The sequence below is a fragment of the Drosophila ficusphila genome, unplaced genomic scaffold (genome assembly GCF_018152265.1).
Source record: "Drosophila ficusphila isolate 14025-0441.05 unplaced genomic scaffold, ASM1815226v1 contig_607, whole genome shotgun sequence".
Lineage (NCBI taxonomy): Eukaryota > Metazoa > Arthropoda > Insecta > Diptera > Drosophilidae > Drosophila > Drosophila ficusphila.
The window spans coordinates 608731-629569 of record NW_025064537.1 but is presented as its reverse complement, the minus strand read 5'-3'; the positions used below and the strand labels follow the sequence as shown (position 1 = coordinate 629569).

At 38.0% G+C, this 20839-nt stretch overlaps 2 protein-coding genes across 3 annotated transcripts in view; one reads left to right on the top strand and one right to left on the bottom strand.

The window, feature by feature from the left end:
• The first annotated feature begins 6154 nt into the window (after positions 1–6154).
• LOC108094496 (POU domain protein 2) overlaps positions 6155–20839 on the top strand; it is a 32103-nt gene continuing 17418 nt past the window's right edge. For both annotated transcript variants that reach the window (XM_043208694.1, XM_043208695.1), the window contains exons 1-2: positions 6155–6389; positions 8667–9350. In XM_043208694.1, coding sequence (XP_043064629.1) covers positions 8885–9350 — 466 coding nt within the window. In that variant the 5' untranslated portion in view covers positions 6155–6389; positions 8667–8884. The remainder of the gene's footprint in view (positions 6390–8666; positions 9351–20839) is intronic.
• Positions 17394–19423, bottom strand: LOC108095093 (neprilysin). Its single transcript, XM_017196032.2, has one exon. The coding sequence runs from the start codon at positions 19401–19403 to the stop codon at positions 17394–17396; it is 2010 nt and encodes a 669-aa protein (XP_017051521.1). The 5' UTR covers positions 19404–19423.

Sequence of the window (20839 nt, the reverse complement as noted above, 5' to 3'; positions counted from 1 at the left end):
TTTGTTAATTAGTTTCCTTTATCTTATTATTGCACAAATGGCACTCGTGTGACGTCTTTTGGCAGGAAGCGAGCTCTTTAAAATTGCTGAAATGTATTTTTACAGACACCCAAGCATTTAATGCTAAGATCAGGAGAATGAGCCTGGGAAAAATCGAACGAGAGGGGGTTTCATGTACTTACAAAAAACTAGTTATTTAATTTACCACAGATAATCTTTATTAAATAATTAATGCCGTATTGCAATTTATGTAAATTAGAAATCCTTTTTTGAAAAGCCAAAATTTAGTGTACTTTTCTGTAATAGTTTTTTCTAACCACTTCTAAAAAAGATTCAACTTCTTAAGTACAAATTTCTTATGAGTTTTGTTTCCTTATACATCCATTTATTCTTTCGTAGGAAGTCAGGAACATTTCTTATTAAATGCAAGCCCACTTATCCCTTGCAACAGCCCACACATATTTTGAGTAGCTTGCCAACCTAAAACACGAAAAGCACATTACTCATACGCCCTGTGGCGGCCTTCTGTTTAGCAAAATGAAATTTCTCTCTCATATTTCATGTAAAGAATCGAGAAGCAACTACAAAATGAACTGTACTACACACTCCACTTGAAAATTCAATAAAAAAAAGAAACGAAGAAATTGATCAAAATTGAAAACGGGCAATCGCTTTGACCTCCCTCGAATTTCTGGCCCTCTCTTACCAACGTAAACAAATATAGAAAAGTTTGTACGTTTTCGGAGCTGCCTTTTGGTACAGTTTGGTACGGGCTCATAAATATTTAAAAATTAATTTCCCAATATGTTGAGGCGGTGTGGGTGTACTGGTCTGTGAGCGATTTTTCAATTTCATACTTAATTTTATGGCATAAATGCCAGGGTTTCAGTTGGGTGAAGTAGGAAAAGGAGGAAATATTTGGCTTATATAAGCTGCCATCATATTTCAGAGCTCCACAAGGGTTCGTGTGTATGTAAGGGGGTTCTCAAAGGTGCAAAACTGGCGGCCATCGTAATTATATACGACCTCCCACTTCAGGACAGGGAAACGCCTTTTATATTCTAAAACTTGCACACATGCATCGGCAATAGATTTTGTATGTAGAGTGGGTTCAGATGGAGAACTCCCAAGAAATACCTTTCATATGTAGCACTTTGCTCCACAGTTATCGTATTTTATGTGCAAGTGCTTCGTTGTCCTGGTCGCAGGTCCTCTTTTTCGGGCTGCCATGCACACACCCTCCCCTTTCCCCACCACCCGTTTTTACCACCCCCTCAGGTCATGTAGTTTTGCAACATTTTCTGCACATTTGTGCAGTTTTTCATGTTCCATACTCTCATGTGCACCAGCCAGGATATGAAAATTTCCCAAGCGCAAGGAACGAGTCCTGCAGACTGGCTCAGTGTATGCGAGAGCGTGTGCGAAAGAGAGGCACGGCGAGCGGAAGCGAGACAGACTGAGTGCATCTGTGTGCGCATTCAAGTTGGGAAAATTGTGCACTTACATTATCATAATGGAAATGCTTTTGACTTGAGTGACCAGGGTTGTCTAAGTAATCGAGAAAGTTTATTTGAATAATTTATTATAAAATAAAAAAAACATACAAACTTTTTTCAATTGAAATTGTTTCAATTATTCGTACTACCCAACACTATAAAATACATACCAGGTATACCTTTAAATCTTAATTTAAATACTTAAAAAAAACTTTTTTTATTGTATCGTTTAATTTTTTTTTAATGTAAGTGGACCTGAAAAATTTTGTTTTATTTTGTAGCTTCTAAACAAAACCCTTTATTTGAAAAAAATTTTCATTTTAATATCTGGGAAGCTTATAAGGATAAATTCAAGCTTATAGTTTGCGTGAAAATAACTACATACCTTGAACCAATTATTATTATATTATAACAAATATTTTGCAAAAAAAATTTAAAATTTTTTGTCAGGAGATAAAGTTCTAAGATATTTTAGCTATAGGAGTATGGTATTCTAAACATCGGGACATTGAATATGGCGGCAACACTTTTGTAAGCACCTCTATCTTGCAACTCTGTACGTAAATGCATGCGAAGCCAACTGTGCCACACTCCCCCCAACCCCTGCCTCCCCCGACACACACATATGTACTTCACCCCACTCCACTTGGAAGCCCTAGGCAGCCATTGTATTCTGATTGTGCGCCTTACGGCCCAGGACTCCTTCAGGGCTCCTACATGTGAGTATATATGTGTGTGTGTATGCAGGAGCGTGGAGAGATGGAAAAATATTATTTTTCATAAATTTTAAAATATACCAGGGGCAAAACTGTGCAAGCGAGAGAGAGAAAGCGTAACTTGTGTGCTTCTTTTGTCCTGCTTCATCTGTGTATAACGGTAAATGGCAGCCATACATGGCTATATATACACATACAAACATATATACATCGAAGGCAAAGTAGAGGAAAATGTATGCAACATTTTACAATGCAAAAGCCATTTACTTGGGCAACGAAGAAAAGCCAAGGGAGATGGAAAATGAAGAACCTGAGAAAGAAAGAGAAAAGGACATCTTAAGTGTGTGTAAGTGTGTGTGTGTGCGAGTCAGTCAGCATATGAAAAATGAAAAGTCACAACTGCGAAACGGAAAATAAGAAAAGAATATCGCTGAAACACAGCCTTAGGTTAGGAAAAAAAATATTTCTCCTCTTTGTTTCCCTATATACAACATATTCCACCCGCAAATACTTATATACACATAAACATTATGGGAAACTTTCAACTTTTATGTCGCCTCGTCCTCTGTGGGTAATGTAAATAAAAAGAGACAGGAAATGTTTGCGATATGTATGAGTACCCAAAAAAAAGGAAAAGTGCAAAATTCTAAAAGTTTTCACAGAATGTGGGGAGAGTGGATGATATGGCAGGAACCATAACTTAGGGAGCCGTCAGCTTAGCTTTGTAGGTTGGTCCTTAGGTGCTCGCCCTTCAATATGAAAAATGAGTCAAGAAAAAAAATTGAAAATGGGGGATGGGCGTATACTTTCAAGTTTTATGGGGCGTATACGGTATGCGTAGAGTAAAAAATTAGAGCCAATATTCATGGGGTGGGTGCTAAGACATAAAAGCGAAGGCTTTTCTAATTTAACTAACTTTTATTCAGTAAGTTGAGAGGTAGTTTAACATTTAAAAAAACTCAATTTTATTGGTTATAGTAGACAAAAAAGAAAAATAGATTTCAAGGCCAAAAAACTATTTCATATGAAATTAAGACTTTTTGAATATGTCAAGAAAATACATAGTTTACACACAAGAAACAATGCAAAATAAAATTTAGTTTTAATATTTTTCAATTATCCATCTTAACCACATTTACAAATATTATCCTGGTACCTTTTGAAGGCATATTTATAGTTATCACATAAATAGTTTAAGAATACTTCCCAGAACCTATCCCCACAACTATCCCATTTTCAGCCCATCGATTAGTTGGACTTAACCATCCCGACACAGCCACATCTTAAATGCTTAGAAAACAGAAAATAAGAAAAAATAGTGGAGAAGAGGAAGTAAAGGGAGATGTACAAGAAACCAAAACACAAGCAGACAGGCAGACAAGTTGAATATAAGTGACAAACCAAAAATAAAAGGGCCAAGGAGGGAATTTCCTCGGCGCTAATCAATGAAATTAAAGTTGCGGCCAAGGCGAAATATCTTTAAGGACTCACCACAGAGGGGGCGAAAAGCAAAAGGGGGAGTGGCACATATAGAATAGTGAGCGAGACGCTGCCAACTTTAATGAACGGAAATTAGCAGTCGCTGTTTCCAAAAGAAAAGTCAAAAGGTAAAAGCCCTCTCGTTCTCTCTTTTTTTCAGCATCTGTACGCCGCGGCGAATTCGCACACACACTCGAAATGAAGCGGCGAAAGAGCGTGTTTGTGAAGAAGAGCGAGCATGCGCCACGGAGAGCGCCAAAGCTCCAAGACGATTGGCTGCCGGCTGCCCACTTTGAGAATGTGTGGGTGAGTGGGATATTTCCCCAACAAGATTTTTACCTCCTCTCCCTCTCTCACTCTCTCGCTATTCAGGCATAAACAAACCATTTTGAATAAAATCAACAGCAGCGGCAACAGCAACAACAACATTGTTGCAACAATGTGGATTCCAAGTTGCCGAGCGAGAAAAATCTGCTGATGGTGATTCTACACTCAGAAAATATATGAATATTCAAGAATATAAAACAAATGTTTTTTATATTATTTTTATGACTTATGTTGGCTGGTTGAAAATGTTTTCATTTAAATTTACATATAAATTGCAATGCAAATATATAAAAATAAATGAAAAAACTTGTTTTATGTACCTACTATAGGAACTTTTTTTAAGAACTATTCTATATTGCCAAATCTTAAACAATACCTATTTTATGATCATCATTGTCAAAAAAAATGTTATTAGTTTAATTTAATATATGTATTTAGATTTAAATATTCTTTTATCTTTTATATTACTTTTACCTTTTTTATTGCAACGCCTGTTATTGCAGCCAAGTAGTAAACTAAGTCCGTTTTTTTTAGTGTATGTTTACTAGCTTCTGTTCCTGCTTCTTCTTCCATTTATTCAGCTAGTACTGCTCTTCTTCTAGCTGCTTTGGCCTGGTCAAGTTGCATTCAATTGCAGTTTTTCAGTTGCCACTCCGTTGGCCGTTTGTCGGTTGTCGTCCTCGCGATTTTTTCTTGTTTTTTTCCCCGGCTCTTCAACTAGCTGTGTGTGCGTGACAGCAACAACAACCTTCTGAGGACGCCTCTTGTAATTATTTTAATTTATGCGTTTATCGCTTTTTGCCTTTTGCCGCCGTTTTGTGGCCGCTTCATCGGTTTCTGTTGGTTATCCTACTGCATTTGCTTTTTTTTGCCTTGACATTCGCATTTTGACAGAGCAGCGAATAATTCTCGGTTCTGCCATCATAGCATTGCCGATATTTTTGTACTTCGCTGATTTTTGCGGGTTGCTCCACGGGGCGTATACGTAATGTGAACAGTGCTGTGATTTCGGACAAGTGCAATGCCGTCGGAAAATACTGATTTGGATTTTAATCCTTCTTCACTCTCATTACAAAAACATGTCGTATTTGAAATTGGAAAAACATTTTTAGAAACATTTTTAAGCGAAACAAAGTGTTTGTTTAATATATTTTTTTTATTTCTTAATTTTCGAAATAGCACTAACATTGTCTTAAGCTGATAAAGCTCTAAATACTGGAATATCATTTTATCCTTATCTTATCGTTCCCAGGCACTATATTTTTATTTAGACAGAACTAAAGTTATATATTTTAATTAAATCGTATAAGCACACAATCTCCAACCCAAAAAACTATTTAATGGACATAAATGTATTTATTGTTCAACGAATTAGTTTTTTAAGTTTGCTTGCGTTATTAACAACAACTACTTGAAATTTGTATATAAGCAATTCTCTTTTGTATTTTGAGCCTGTACACAAGAAAGTTTATATTTTATAAATCCAACAATTTGTATGCCTCAGCAGCCATCTCTGTCTTCCGTATCGTTCCCTCTCTTTTTATCGTTTTGTGTCTTATGCAAAGGAAATTTTTATGCCGCTCTAAACTACAAATCAACTTAGGAGTCCCCATATTATTTCTCCCCTGAGCGAACAGAAGCGGCAGCAGTCAATACATACATAATTCGAAATCCGATAAGAGCCACCCACCTATATACATATACATATAGGACTCGCACACACTGGCAACGATATCCCACCCACACAATACACGCTTTTGATTTTAAAACCTCCTGCAAAAAAAAAAACAGCGAGAGGAAGAAGAAAGAAAAACGAAGTCAAACGCCCCAAAACACCCACAAAACGCCCCCTCCACCTGTTTTATAGTCCCCCCTTCCCTTACACACACACACACACACAATCGCAGGCAGACCAATACACTCGCACACTCACTCACTCTCACTAACATCTTCTATAAAAAAAAGTATTTTTTTGTACTCGCTTGACATTTTGTGGATACGTCGGTCGTCGTCGGAAGTCGTCGCGAACTTGGCTTCTTTTTGCTCTTTCTCTTTTCTTCACTCCGTGTGTTTTTTTTTATACTTTTTGCCCATATCTCCTTGCGCGTTTTTTTAAGTCAGTCGTTTGTCGGAAGTCAATCAAAAAGCGTGTCTCGGAGAATTGTCCCAAAAGGCAGAGATCACCGCACCTCACCTCCCCCTTCAGAAAACGCAGAAGGGGCGTGAAGCTGTCGCGATTCTCGTTGGCAATTACAACCTATAAAAGTGTGGCAAAATAAACAATTAAATTATAATTCGTGACAGGAGAAAAAACGTTTAAAACAATAAAGGGAAAACCAGTAAGGAGGTGCGCCATCATCATCCAGTCCAAGTAAGTTTACCTCTTTTTAGGACCATTTTGAGTGTGTCAAGGAGCTTGTCTTGTAACGCCCACACTCAACTGGATCGATGGATCTGCAAGATGGATCAGCCAGATGAAAGAGCCAAGGGAGGGGAAATTGTTTTTAGTGGCTTGTCAGATTCTTAATGAGCTTTCCCATGAGTGTGCCTTTGCGTCCTTAATTGGCCATATGTGTTTGGGGGCCAACAAGTGTCCCGATTTAGCTGACTATTGCAGTAAGACAAGAGAACTTTCCTAAACCACACTTTTATTTACTATTACTAAAATAACAAAGGAATAATTCTCACTAAATATACCCATATTTATGTTTAATTTTCATTTGTATCATTTATAAATAAAAAACAAAGTATAATTAGGTACTAATCAAGATAAATATCACCATTGAAATTTTTAATATTTCAATACAAGTTTAACAATACCACAATTTATTCAATAATTAATTGGTGACTAATCAATGTGCTTTCGAATTTCGTCCTGGATAGCAAATAATCCCAAAGAGGGTTAATTAAATATTTTTTTCAAGTGAACTGAAAGCTAAGTAATCTTTATATATATATCTCCTAGAATTTATTACTATTTCATTTATCGAGCAAATTAGTTATTACCAAATTAACTTTTAACCAAGTATTTTTCGTTGAAAGCTGTTCATAAGGAATTCCTTTCTAATTGCCTAAACATGAAGTATAAGCATTAAACCACATGCTTACTTCATCTTTGATATCCCGCATATATTTTTATGGTGTTTTAACTGCTCCACTCCTGGCAATGATTCGATAATCACGACAAACACAATTCCTCAACCGAAAGTCGGGCAAATCACATCACCGTACTTCGTTAGCGCCTATCTTTACAACCGAACTATGTACTGCCAATAGAAAATTATGAAAACACACATTCCAAATTGGAGACAAACAATCGCAATGTTCGGTATTATACGACAGGCGATACGATCCCAAGTTGGGTAAGCAATTGTGTTTAATTTTAAAACAAGATAAAGTTAAACAAAAATAGCGAAAGCCCCGATATCGGTCGACTATGAAATTACCGACTCGATTGGGAATTATTGAAAGTAGCAGTGGGGAAAAGTGACAGCATTTAGTCGGCGTTCACTTTGATGTGGCCGGTATATCGATTCTTGGCAATTGGTTGCTGACATGCAAAGAACATAATTTACCGACTGGCAAAATTGATAAACAATCTTCGTGTGGCACTTTGGCTCTGGCCAATTTGCCGTCGATACTGACAACTCAATTGATTTGTTTACAAGTGCCATTAATGTTAGTTACCCATGCCGCCTTTTGCCTCTACCATATATATGGTTATGTATGTAAATAACCATTTCCATAAACTCGATGCACTTTTCAGCGCCGTATCTTATCGGCGAGGTGACTTGTTGTTCGGGGCATTTGATCGTCGTCGTTGTTATTTTTCTCCGCCTCTATGAACTTTAATTTCCCATTTCTATTTCCTTTGATTTCATCGCCACAGCAAAACTCTGATTTTTTTACTCCCACCCAATTCTTATCACATTTGACTTCAATTTGTTTTCAATTTACAACAATTTCGTTTCAAACCATCAAACCACATTTGGTAAATATGTCTGTCACTTTTTACTTTTTTTTTTTTTTTGTTTGCATAATAATACAAAGTTTAGGTTTTAGTGCCTTTTATGGTGTCTACTGCTGTAAAGTTTTATACAACCACTTTAGAGTTGTGGGAGCTGATTTCACAGGCCATGGGAAAGTTTAAGGAAATTGTTTGAATTGAATTGAAGGGTACAAAATGAACTTTTTGAAGAGTGATTCGAGTTTTTATATACTTAGCACTTAACTAATTTGATTTTATTTAAATTAGGGTGATGTCCCTAATAAGTTTCTTAGATTAAAAAATAAAGACCTATCCTATTTAGTGACCCATATTCCCACAATTTCCTATCAAAATACAAACTTGATAATCGCAAAAAGCCCAGACAGAGCGGCTTACTCATGAAGCACTTATTAAACAGAACTAGGTAATCTAAGTAATAAACTTGCGGGCAAATATAAACTCAAATTCAAACCAATTCACTGTTTTCACCTGAAACGTGATCCAATTTCCAAAAGTTTCTTAGGGGAAATTCAATTACTTCCTCTATCGAAACTCAAAAATCGTAGTGTTGTGCATTTAATAACCACTTTTTAAAATGCACTTTACAGCAAATTAAGCTTTCAGCAGAAGAAGACACTTTTAATTATCGACCGTTTGCAGGCAGGAGGCAGGAATATATATCGCCAGCGGTCCATGGGTCAATATCATAATCTGAGACGGCAACCGGAGCGGCAGACAAGTCGCCACAGGCAACAAGGAGCAGTTGGGGCAGCCATAAATCAAAGCGACGCAATTTGCTGCTGACGAACTGCAACGCAACAGCAGCAACATCAACGGCAACAAGAGCAACAACAGCAACATCGGTGGTAGCAACAACTATGCCATTACTGCTGGCAACAACACTCGCCAACAATTCCCATCATCAACACTTGAGCTCAACTTCAGCAGCAGTAGAAGCAGTAGAAGCAGCAACAGCAGCAGCAGCAGCAACCATGTTGCTGACGTCGCAGACAGCAGCAACTCATTGCCTTGCAACGGCAACATCGGCGGCAGGTGTTAATGTTCAAATTACCGGCCAAGGCGTTTCAGCCACTCTAGTCAACGATCAACTGCAACTGCCGGCAATGGCAACATCGGCGGCTAATTATGCCGCTAACGTTGGCCATTTGAATGGCTTTAACCCTAAAGACAACTGCCCACCAGTTCCACCCACCAAGGCGGCATTTGAGGGATTGCTCCGCCTGCCGCACATCCAAGTCAAGCAGGAATTCATGGAGTCTCCCTCGGAGGGGCCCAGCTGCAGCCCCATGCTCCACCAGCAGCAGGCGGCAGTCGCACCATCAGGTGAGTGGGAATCGAGAAATGTCGTGGGTTTAATATCACAAAGAAAGAAAGGTGTTCGAAAACTTGGGTAAAATAATTATATTATTTATAATGGTAAGGGGATCTTAAGAAGAAATCAATAATAGTAGATGAATAGTTTGAAATAGAAATAAATCATTTGATACAAAGAACTTTAAATAAGAATTCAATAATCTATTATATTAAATAAAAATACATCGCCGAAGAAAACATTTTGCAGTATTTTAATAATAATAATACATTTGCCCATCAATACTTTAGTAAGCCTTAAAGCTTTTTTGAAGTAACAAAACCATTAAATTAAAATTTCCAAAACCTTGAGATAACAAAAAAAAAGTATTTTAAGGAAATTTTATATAACAATTAAACAATTATATAACAATTAATCTTTGAATGTCAATAATTAACAAGTATTAAGAATGTAATGAAGAATCATTTAGCATGACAAAAGCTATTTTTTTATTTACAACGAAGAAACTTAAGGTGAATAATGAAATCACTTGTTCACAAAATTAGCCTAAGTTGCAATTTATAAAAAAAATATTTTTATATAGATGCTTATTTCACCAGCTAAGTGTACAGGTTACACTTTGCAAAACATTCTCAAAAACTTTCACTCTCACTACTCCCAGAAAAAGGTTTAACCCTTTTTCCCCAACAACCTCCCATTTTTCCCTGCCCCAAAGCCTCCCCTCAATTGCATATGTGTATTTAAAAACCCGTTAAGTGAAAAATGAGGTATTTACAACGTGTTAACAAGAGCACAGCCATTTTTCATGGCCTTCTGCCCAAGAAACAAGCCTCAAGAAATGGGGGAACCCTTTTGCCAAAGAAAAAACTCGTGCCAAACGCATGCTTATGGGATTTTCAATTTTTTATGCATCGAAACAGATTTCATTTTTTATTGGCAAGGGGTGGCACTCATCTTGATAGAGTTGAACAGAAAAAAAGGATGCGACACAAGGGACTCAGAGACCCGAGACCCAAGCTAATATTGCAACAGGAGCAAGGACGCCTTGTGCCACGAGTGCGAACATTTATGAAGATTGAAAGGGTTGTCAAACACTTCATCCGTCTTAAGGGACAAGGACAAGAAGACCACAAGGGGTTAAAGTTGCTGCCACACATCCTGTTGCTCCTTCTGAACGCAAAAAAGGGGGTTGCAACATCTTGTTTTCTTTCGATTATTGAAATTGCCATTTTGCCGTTTGATGATCTCACTCGAGGGACTTGAAAAACACCTTCCGTGACCTCAATTGTGCTTGAAGAAAAAAAAACCCCAATTTACCCATATTTAAATCGCACTCATTACCATTCATCTTCATATGTAAATCCATTTCCTATGCTCCAGCTCGGAAATGCCCTCATGACATGCAAAACCCACAAAAAACCAAACCTCTTTAAGTGCGCAATTATCAAAAATTTAAAGTAAAACAATGGGATGAGGGCTAAAAACGAATAATCTTAACCAACACGCGACCGGAAATTAAAGTCGATTTAGGCAAATGTAACCCACCGAAGCTGGTTTCTTTGATTAGATTTTCTGTTAGATATTCGTGATATTCATCTAGACTCAAGATCGTTAGCATCTGAGGCGATCCATCACCCGAGTCTGAGGCAAGCTTCCCATTACGATTTGAACAATAATTTGCCATAAATGAGGCAGCCTCATACAATGATACAATGGCATAGAAACTTATGGGAAATGGTCTAGCAAATACAAAGTGGATGCATTCTTTAAGTAGAGATAGACAAGCAAATAGATGAGAACCATTAATATAATATTAAACAAATTAAGTTGTATATATTTTTCAGTAGTTTTCTACAATAAATAAGAAAATATAATAAAAAAAATAATTTAATTTATATAATTGGTTAAATAGGTAATAAAAAAAGTGTGCTTATTCATTTATGTTGAATTTCGACTTCTTCAATTTTAATTTGTATCTTAAAGCTCGAAAAATTTTTTTAATGCCAAAACCTACTGGACATACTGAAATTAGTGTTTTTAAATATGAAACATTTTTTTTTATTAATGAAAATTTCATATATTTTATTTATTAATCACAGGTATGCTCTGAATAGAAAATGACAAATCGTATTTTTTCGTTGCAACTCAATAATTCTATAAACATGCCATCGAAAAGAGAACCTATTAAAATGTTTTGTTTACATTTCGGTCAATTCAAATCAAGATTTGGGGAAGTAACATCGTTATAACCCCATTTTCCACATAAGGGTATTCAAAATAGGTGCAGCTCACGCAGCAAGTGCCGGAAATGCAAGGAAAAACAAAACACTGGGCCGCATCCTCTTTCCCCAACTTCTGCTACTGGGAATCTATGGGAACATAAGATCGGGATAACAAAAAGGGAAACGGCGTTAAGAACTCAGACATTTCATTCACCGCCGACTTGGATTTATCTCGCCAATCTACACCGGCGGAGAGCCGACGAAATGTCAGTCGGAGATGCTCAATGCATCGCCGCATGAATGAAAATAATTATGATAATTGCAACTGCCACGAGATCGGATGGGATAGTCTACGAATTGGTATTGGTATAGGTATAGGGTTTTGAGTTCCCAACTAATTGTAGGCTCGCTGGCAACCGCAGAAGCAAATCGTTGGCTGCGGAGTAGGAAAACTCAATAAATCCATTGTTGCGCTTAATTATTGTCGAAATTCAAATTGAAATGGTTTCGTTGGGTTACCTGCCAGCGTCTATACTTTATTTTTTTTTTACCTGCTCCATCATCATTTATCTTCCCGAGATGCGCGAAATTTGAATGCTCAACGACTGCACCTGATCTCTCTATAAACGCATCTCCATATGATCTATTGTACATCTCCCCTTTATATATACTCGTATATTAATATAAAACATTGGGGTTTTCTTGTGTGGAAATTAGATCCTATTTGGCCCAGCGTGTGATTAGCGCGTCCCTTTGATCTGCAATGATGAGCGGCTGTCGGTTGCATTTGATTTATATTCAATCGAGGTTCTCTGACGGAACTCAGACAGGTTCTGCTCTTCTCTGCACTGCGCAGCAATTAAATTCAAATCAAACATTTATTTAAATTTTATGCACCGGTTGGTGGTTGATTGAATTGCATTGAACTCGGATTTTCTCAGCTACTGAAGATGGCAGCGATTCGAGATGGTTGGTGTTTGCTTTAATCCTAATAGAAAATTTATAAAAACAAGTACTTTTGATATTTTATTATTGATTCGGATAGTTGTTACCGAACAAATATTTAAAATACGCGAATTCGAAAAAAAAATTATAAAAAAAAAAAATGCACAACTATTATTTGACTCCTTATAAAATAAAAACTAAATATATTTGTCATTATAAATGTTATAATTTAATCTACCTAACGAATGAAATAATAATTACATTGCTATATTTGGCAACATAGGTGCATTTTAATTATATTCTTTAAATTGAAAGAAACTGGAGATATTTTCTTTAATACAGAATATCATTGTTAACATCTTTTGATTAGGTCAAAGTCATTTTTGGTAACTAAAATTTACAATTTGTCCAATTCGTTAATTCTAAGAACATTTTCTGCTCCCCCGAAAAATATTACATTATGCAATTCTGGCATTCTCTGACTTCTTCAACCCTTGCTGAACCAATTTTAAAGAAACCGAACCGGAAAGGCGTCAATTAAAGAAGAGCCGACTAATATTCCCCACCAAATTATGCATCATTAATCAATAAATGGTCACGTTTGGTGGAATGATGCCCCAGCTGACGCCGTCACATCTTCACACCTTCCACAGGGAATGTTGAATGATAAAGGAATTGCCGAAGGAAAAACCTTTGCAACAGATGTGAGCTGCACCACTAATATCATTTTAATCGCGTCAAATTAAAGGTTCAATGAACAAACAAGTCGGCAACATCGAAAATTCCCATCATTTTAAGATCAATATATGGTAAACAAAAATTGTATTAGGAAGGGGAAATTATTGCTCCACAAAAACAGAATGAAGAAGAGGTTCTTTCGGATCGCGTAAGGCAGCTAAGAAAATTAGATTTTTAATTAAAATAATTTCATATGCAATTTAGATAATCGTTGGCGAAAAAAAAAAGAAAATCCAGCAGAAGCCATGGGCAGCCAGCATCCCAGCGATCCATTCGATCCATATGCGATTTGTTTGGCTGCATTTTCGGTTGGCCTGCGTTTTTTTTTTTTTTTGGGTTGGGGACTCAAACTTTCGGAGCTTGAGAGTTGGGGCGTTTACCCATGGAGGCGGACGCCGGTCGCGGCCAAATAAAATGAAGCACATTTTTTATACAAATCGAGAGGAGGCGGCAGCATCGGCAGCAGCAGCAGCAGCATCCGCAGCAGGTTGCATCAAGATCCGCATGCACTTGCCCCGCTCCAGTGATTCTGCTCCTGCTCCTGCTCCACCAGCTGCGGTGGTGCTCTGCCACAAGGAGCTCTGCCACAAGGAGCCACCGCAGCTGAGGGTCAGAACGCTCACGCACCACCGGCAACAACAATTGCAAAATATTTAAATTGATCATCTCCATTTAATAAAGCCAAAGGTTCAACGGTTGCGAAAAAACAGAGGTGGCTGCGTGACTATTACATTTCGGGGAAGCACAACTAAACCTACAATAAATAAATACCTAAAGATTATTATATTTCTATTAACCATCGCAGATCAATTTGGTCTCAAAACAAAAACTACAACTTGAAGGTTAAAATTAAAAAAAAAAAAAAACTACGCTTTATAAACTATTTTTTATCAACTTTGCTGCAATATAGACCATTAAATATTAAAAAGGAATTCTTACCATTTTAATATATAACATTTTTGTAAAGGAAAATTATATTGTGTATTGATTATAATTCGTATTTTGATATTATAATTATTATATCTTATTATTCATTATTATAGATATATTTTATGTAAATATTTTCGAAGACATATAAAATATGCATAACACATTTAAAACTAAATTCAAGATAGAGTGTTGTATGGAAGTTTCTTATAAAAATGAGTTGTTGCGCTGCCATAATGAATCTTGATGTTTTCAAAAATAATTTGAAAAGATTTTTTTGATTTTCATCCAGTCACTCACGTTCCTCTCACGTGGTCATATCCATTTGCAACTTCCACTTCGGCTGCCCATTTTGCTTCCTGCTAAGCTGAAAAAAGTTCTTAACTTAATTTCGCAACGATTTTCATAATTCACCATGAACACCCGACTTGGCAGCTAGTGCACCGATGGATTCCTGCCTGGATCCCTGGCCAGTGCAACTGTTTTGGTTTTGGTTTTGGTAGTTTGGTAGTTCGGTTTTCAGTTCCTACCTGGCTGTTGGACGGGCTAAGCTTTTAAACTTTTAGCCTGGCCGGCGACGACGCCCCTTTTGTTCAATTTCTGCTGCGATGGTGGAGGCACTCGAAGATGATGACGGAGCTGCAATGATGATGATGAGGACGGTGGGTCAGCCAGCTGGGTTGCCGCGGAAAGGGGTGATGGGTGAAGGTTGAGGACGAGGCCCGAACCGAGGTGGATCTGGCATTATTGGCTAAGCGGCGGAAGCAGGTTGCCGCGGCATAAAGGCCATTCTGCATGTAATTATGGAAACATGGTTTTGGCAAGTTGTTTGCACAGTGCGCAAAGTCACAGGGTTGTCAGGTCAACACGAAGAAAATTGGTGCAGCAAGGAAAGTTATAATAAGATTGAAACGGAAATTTATAAACGTCGAAGAAGAATAAGAACAAATGATAAAATTATAAAGCAACGGCAAACTGAAATTTTAAATTGTTTGCTTTAAAAGAAATGTAAGCTTGAAAAATAGTAAAACATTTAATTTTTTAGTATCAAACTATTCAGTTACCAAAAAATCCACCCAAAACATAAAACATCTTTTAAAATAATTGAATATAATTGAATGAATTTGAAAATTCATTTATTTATTTTTTTTACTTTCTTTATACTCGTAATAAAATATTGAGTATAATTTTCAATCAACATTTACTATATGGTTATCAATATTTTATTTATAAAAACAAATAATTTGATTTTAAAAGTTTCTAGGATTAGTTTTCATGATGAACCCTTTTTAAAGGTACCATTTTATTTAAAGGACTTTAATTTAATCAATTTCCTTAAGGTTGCCTGACAACCCTTAAGCTTGGCCATATTTTCCGCTATTGCTCCAGTCCCGTACATCACCCACCCAGCCCGGAGTGCCCCCGCCACCCCCTTTGCTCCCAAGGAGCTCCCCAAGCAAGTTGATTTTTTATTACGCCGTCTACGCCTTTCGAATTACCAGCGACAAGCCCTCTTCTTGGCCATGGTTTACATAAACGGAATTAATGCGACTTAAAAAAGGGAATCGAGGTGGTTCCAGAAAAGCGGGAGGGGGCGGAGACCAGAGGACCTGAGCCAGAAGATTACAAATGAAGGCTAATTTGACTGGTCCATTGTGCAGGGCAAATGCAATTATGAGATAGAAGAGCAGTGCAGTCTAGAGTTTCCCAGCCCGGGAGATTTCGCAATTTGATTTGCCCAGGAAGACCACCTCCACGATCATTTGTGTGATGTGGGTATACTACGTAAAGTAGAGGATTGCACTTTGCATTTGCCCAGTGCACAAAAGCCATTAAATTAATGATCTATCTGCAGTGTTGGATTTTTACGACCTGCCAGGAGTCAGGACTCCCGCTGCGAGGATGCAAAAGGCACCGGGATCATTTACCTGGCCGGCTAATAAGAGACCTGGCGCCGAAAATCCATAACAAATGCACGAAAATCCGTTAGGCCGCCGCTCCGAGGGTATAAAGATAAGCCCGAATATCCTTAAGCAAATACACATCCTTATTTCGTATGCAGACTGCACCTTCGATCCAACGGTTTGGCTTCCTTTCTGACTTCTGGCCGAGGATCTCGTTGGTTTTGTTCTCCGTATCTGACTCTCAAGTGACGACTAATGATAGTAAAAACTGTTTTTCTTTTTGGGAAAAACAGAACATGCCAACGGTTTTTCGGCCGAAGCCTCACTTTCTGCACCTTTTCTTTTCGGCCGCTGACTTTCTTCTCGGCCTTTTGTTGCACCTTTTGTTGGCCGGTCGAAAATGCCATTAATTCGTAATGAGAAAGGTGTCATCGTTGCAAAGTCAAAAGACAAATATTGCCAGGACCCGCCTACTATTTCGAGATCCCATCCCCGGTGGGAGGTTCCTCCGGCAGGTTCTGCTTCAAATCAATTAGTACTTTCCACTCTGTTCTATTCTATTCTATTATATTCTATGTTATTCTATTCGATCGCCATCAGCTGTTCCAAGTGGGGGGCGTTGTTAGTTTAGTCCATGAAATATCGATTTTATGCTAGCAGAAGAACCACGAAATCGCTGATTGCCCTCAAGAAGCTAGTACTTTAACTGAGTTAATAATTTATTTCCAGTACTGGCTGCCTGAGTTAATAAAGTCATTATTGGGGCAGGCTAATAAATGTTTTTTTTTTCAATTCCCCACTATATTTAAAACGGAATAATAAACAGAAAATAAATCACCTTCCTTCCAATTAATCACTTATAAAAAGCGTTTTAACAATTATGGCTCAAAAAAGTGTAAATATTGTTATGATTTTGAAAGCTTCATAATTTTTTTCTTCCTATTTAATTTTACGTTTTTGCCTTTCCATAAATTTGATTTTAAAAAAGATTAAGCTTGCATTTATTTGTTGCTAAAGTTGTTTTGAACAGTTGAAAACACAAAACAATTCTAAGCTATTTTCAATAATAAAGTTTAGTAAGCATAAAAAGTTAAAGACTGAAAAAATTAAAAATCAATTATAACCATTGAAAAGCAAAATGTTTTCCAATATTTTTGATGTGATAATGTGTATTTAAATACGATAATATAAACAAAACGAACTTTAAACTTTACTAGATCAATTAACTTTATATTATTTGCCATTTCCTAAATTTCGCCACCCCAGACCCAATAAATACAACCAACTTTTTTTCTTTTTGTACACCTTGAACTTTATTTCACCAGACCACGCACTTTTTGAGGGGATTCATCTCGGTGCCCAGCTTGCAGTTGAAGGCCTCGCTGAACTCGGGCATGTTGCTGAGGGTTCCCTGAACCCGAAACTCGTCGTAGGCGTGGACATCAGTCTTCAGTCTCCGGATCTTCTCGCCATTATCCTTTCCATTGCACCAGGTTTGGGCGAACTTCACGAAGAACAGCTGTTTGTTGTTGAAGTTCACACCTCTGAGGGGTTTTTCCAACCAAGCCTTGTCGCCAGTTTTCCGCTTGAAAGCGTAATATGCCATTCGGGTGCCAACATTATCGGCTATATTATCGCCGGATGTTAAAGTGCCATTGGTTTGGACTCCCATCAATATGAATTTATTGTACTGCGACTCCAAGCAGCGATATCTTTCTTTGAAGTTCCTCAAGGAAGCTGAAGACCACCAGTTGGACTTCTTGCCATCATAATTGTACTGATAGCAATAGGAATCGAAACCATGGGCCATTTCATGACCAATGATATTACCAACTCCGGCATACTTTAGAACATCTGGGAAGTCGTAATGGTAAAAGGGCCACTGGGCCATTCCAATTGTGATAAAAGCCAGGTTCAGAAAATCTGCATAATATGCATTCACGGTTCTCGTTGGCATTAAAAGTGGAATCAGGGCTTTATCCACCGATCGCAAACGAACTCTAGCTCGACTTCCCTCCATTATGCAAAGGTTTTCGAACCAATTTCCAGTCATATTGATATCATTATAGACTCCATCAATCACCTCGCGATGTTGCAAATCATCGGTGTAGCCAACTAAAATATCCATTGAAGCCAACTTGGTTTTTGCCTGCGAACGAGTTTCGTCATCCAGCCAAGTATGATGATCCAAGAGCTCATAGAACGTATCCTTGATGTCCTTGGCAACCCTCAGGATATCAGCACGTCTTTCCTTATCGAAAACCTTACCAATAAACCAGGGCAGCAGAGCAAAATTAAAATAGGTCTCCGACAATGAGCGACATTCACTTTGAACTCCCCCGATTTTAGTTAGAGTTTTCCACAAACCATAAAACTTGAGCAACTCCCTCATTTTCACATAACTTCTCAATGTATCGAGGTTCGTTTGCTCCAGAAAGTAAACCAAATCGTTGACGTTATCCACTTGATTGAGCACTGGCCAGTGTGATTCTTGACTGCCATTGAAGGCCAGTTCAAAAAAGCGAGTCCAATTCAAGCGATCGTGTTTGTGTTTCGCCAGGAAATCCCTAAAATTTAATTGCTCTGTTTCGTTTCGCGCTTTTGCCAAAGAAATCAAATTCCTCTCGAATGCTGTGAGGTTGGCAAAGTTCTCCGAAAACTGCTTAGCTTTGTCTGTACTCGTATCCAAACCAAAATCTCTGGTCATGTTTTTTAGCTGCTCTTCATTTATAGAGGCTAAAACTTTAGTGGGAATTGTCAAAAGTAAATCAAACTTTCGCGAGGAAGTACTATAATGCACTTTTAAAGGCAGCAGAGGATATATATCGTACTTTGACATAAAGTTTATGTACATCCAATCATAAGTGGCATTGCTGTCCTTCAAACGATCCTCTTCGAGGTCCAGAAAATACTGATAGCCCAATGACAAGTTGGCTTTCACTTCCACACAACTGGCGAAGAATTGCTTGGCTTTAACCTCCGCCGATCTGGTGCCATTAACACCCAGATCCTCCAGTTCCCGTTTAGTGGCATTCTGCAGGAATCCCAGGACCTGTTCGTCGATCTTCTGCTGGATTGCGTGGAGGAAGCTGGTATTCCTGGCCTGTTCCGGAACCAATTCCGCCTTTTTCCAACCGCCGCAGCTGAATTCGTAGAAGTTCTCGCAGGGATCGATGCTCCTGTTCATGGTGGCCAGCAGAAATCGGCCATAATCCTCGAGAAGTTCCTCCCTGTGATTCGTGGCAGGTGGCAGGGAGAACAGATCGTTGGCCGCTACACTTCCGACCAAAATAAGCGATATTAACGTGGTCCACAGAGCGTTGACCATGGTCCAAACATTTGAGTAAACACACAAACACACACACTCAAGCGATTCGAGAGCCGAGAGCAATAATTAAATTTGAGTTGCGCGCCCGGCAGCTGACAGAAAAGTTCTAAACTTTTTTGGCAACGCGCTTTGGCAATTTATACAATCACGATCTGGCCAGAACCAAAACCCAAAAAGGGGGCAATCGGGTCGAAAAGGGGGCAGAAACACACGCTTCAGTGGCTCAAGTAATACAACACACACTCAACACACTCGGATTCACCACAGAATTCACATTAGTGGAACAATTTATGGTTCTAGCGCTAAGCGAGCGAATCTTCCGCACAAATCTTGGCATTCTTCAATTAACCGCAATTCTCCAAAAGAGCCCTTATCACTCTAGAAAGCTCCCGGTGCCCCAAATGCCGATTTAACTATTTTATCGCTCTCCGGAGATCGCATCCCAAAAAAGTGTTACTCTTTCGACTCTTTTCGGAATTGTTTGTTTTTGTTTTTTTTTTTTTTCTGTTTGTGAATGTCACATGTTAATGACCCCGATCCGAAATAATCACCGCAATTATATTGCAAACATTTCTAAATGGTTTTTAACTCTCTCATCTGCTGGTTTAATTTTTTTCATACGTTTTTAATATGGTTTTTTATATCGCTTTTTATGTGTTACGTATCTGTCTGGGAATAGACTCGTTACATCAGTCACTTGGGCGGGAGAAATTCGCGGGGAGGAGATAGTGGTAATGGCTCTCGGAATTGTACCAATTTTAAAAATAACCAGACAGATTTTAGGCTCCGAAATAGTTTTAGATTTCAATTTAACATCGGCGAGGCAATTGACACCGTTTTTACGGAAACTTTTCACCGGCACGTGTAATCAAACTTTTAAAATAAAAAGTTACACCCGAAAACAAAGTGCAATATTTTATTGATGCATCATACATCTTTATAAATTTCAAGGAGATCACTTTAATTCAGTACCAAGAAAAATCTACCATTTTACGACTACTTTTTATTACATCAGCTGCCAGCTGAATATTTTAATAACCTTTAAGACTTCACACAATCACCCAACTAGATTTCATCGCCTGCTGTGTGGTCCAATTTCTCAATTAAAAATATTTCCAAAGAAAAATCATAAAAAAACAAACTCATTTCGATCAACCGAAAAAGAGATATTCAGCGAATTTCCTTCGCAGGCATTGCGTAATTGAAAATGCTCAAAGGATCGAAGGGAAGAAGTGGAAGAAGTGGAAAAGGGGAAAAGCCAACTGCCAATGCATTGCGCTCCTGTCACATTTTTCCGTGGCTGCCCCTCCCCTTTCCCTTCCCCCGCTTTTCACTTTTTCTAATGTGTTTGCCAGCCGGTGCATGCAACAAAGGGGCACAAAGGATAAAGGATATTGCCGCAATGGAAATCAAAGCGCATAGGATAGCAATAAAGA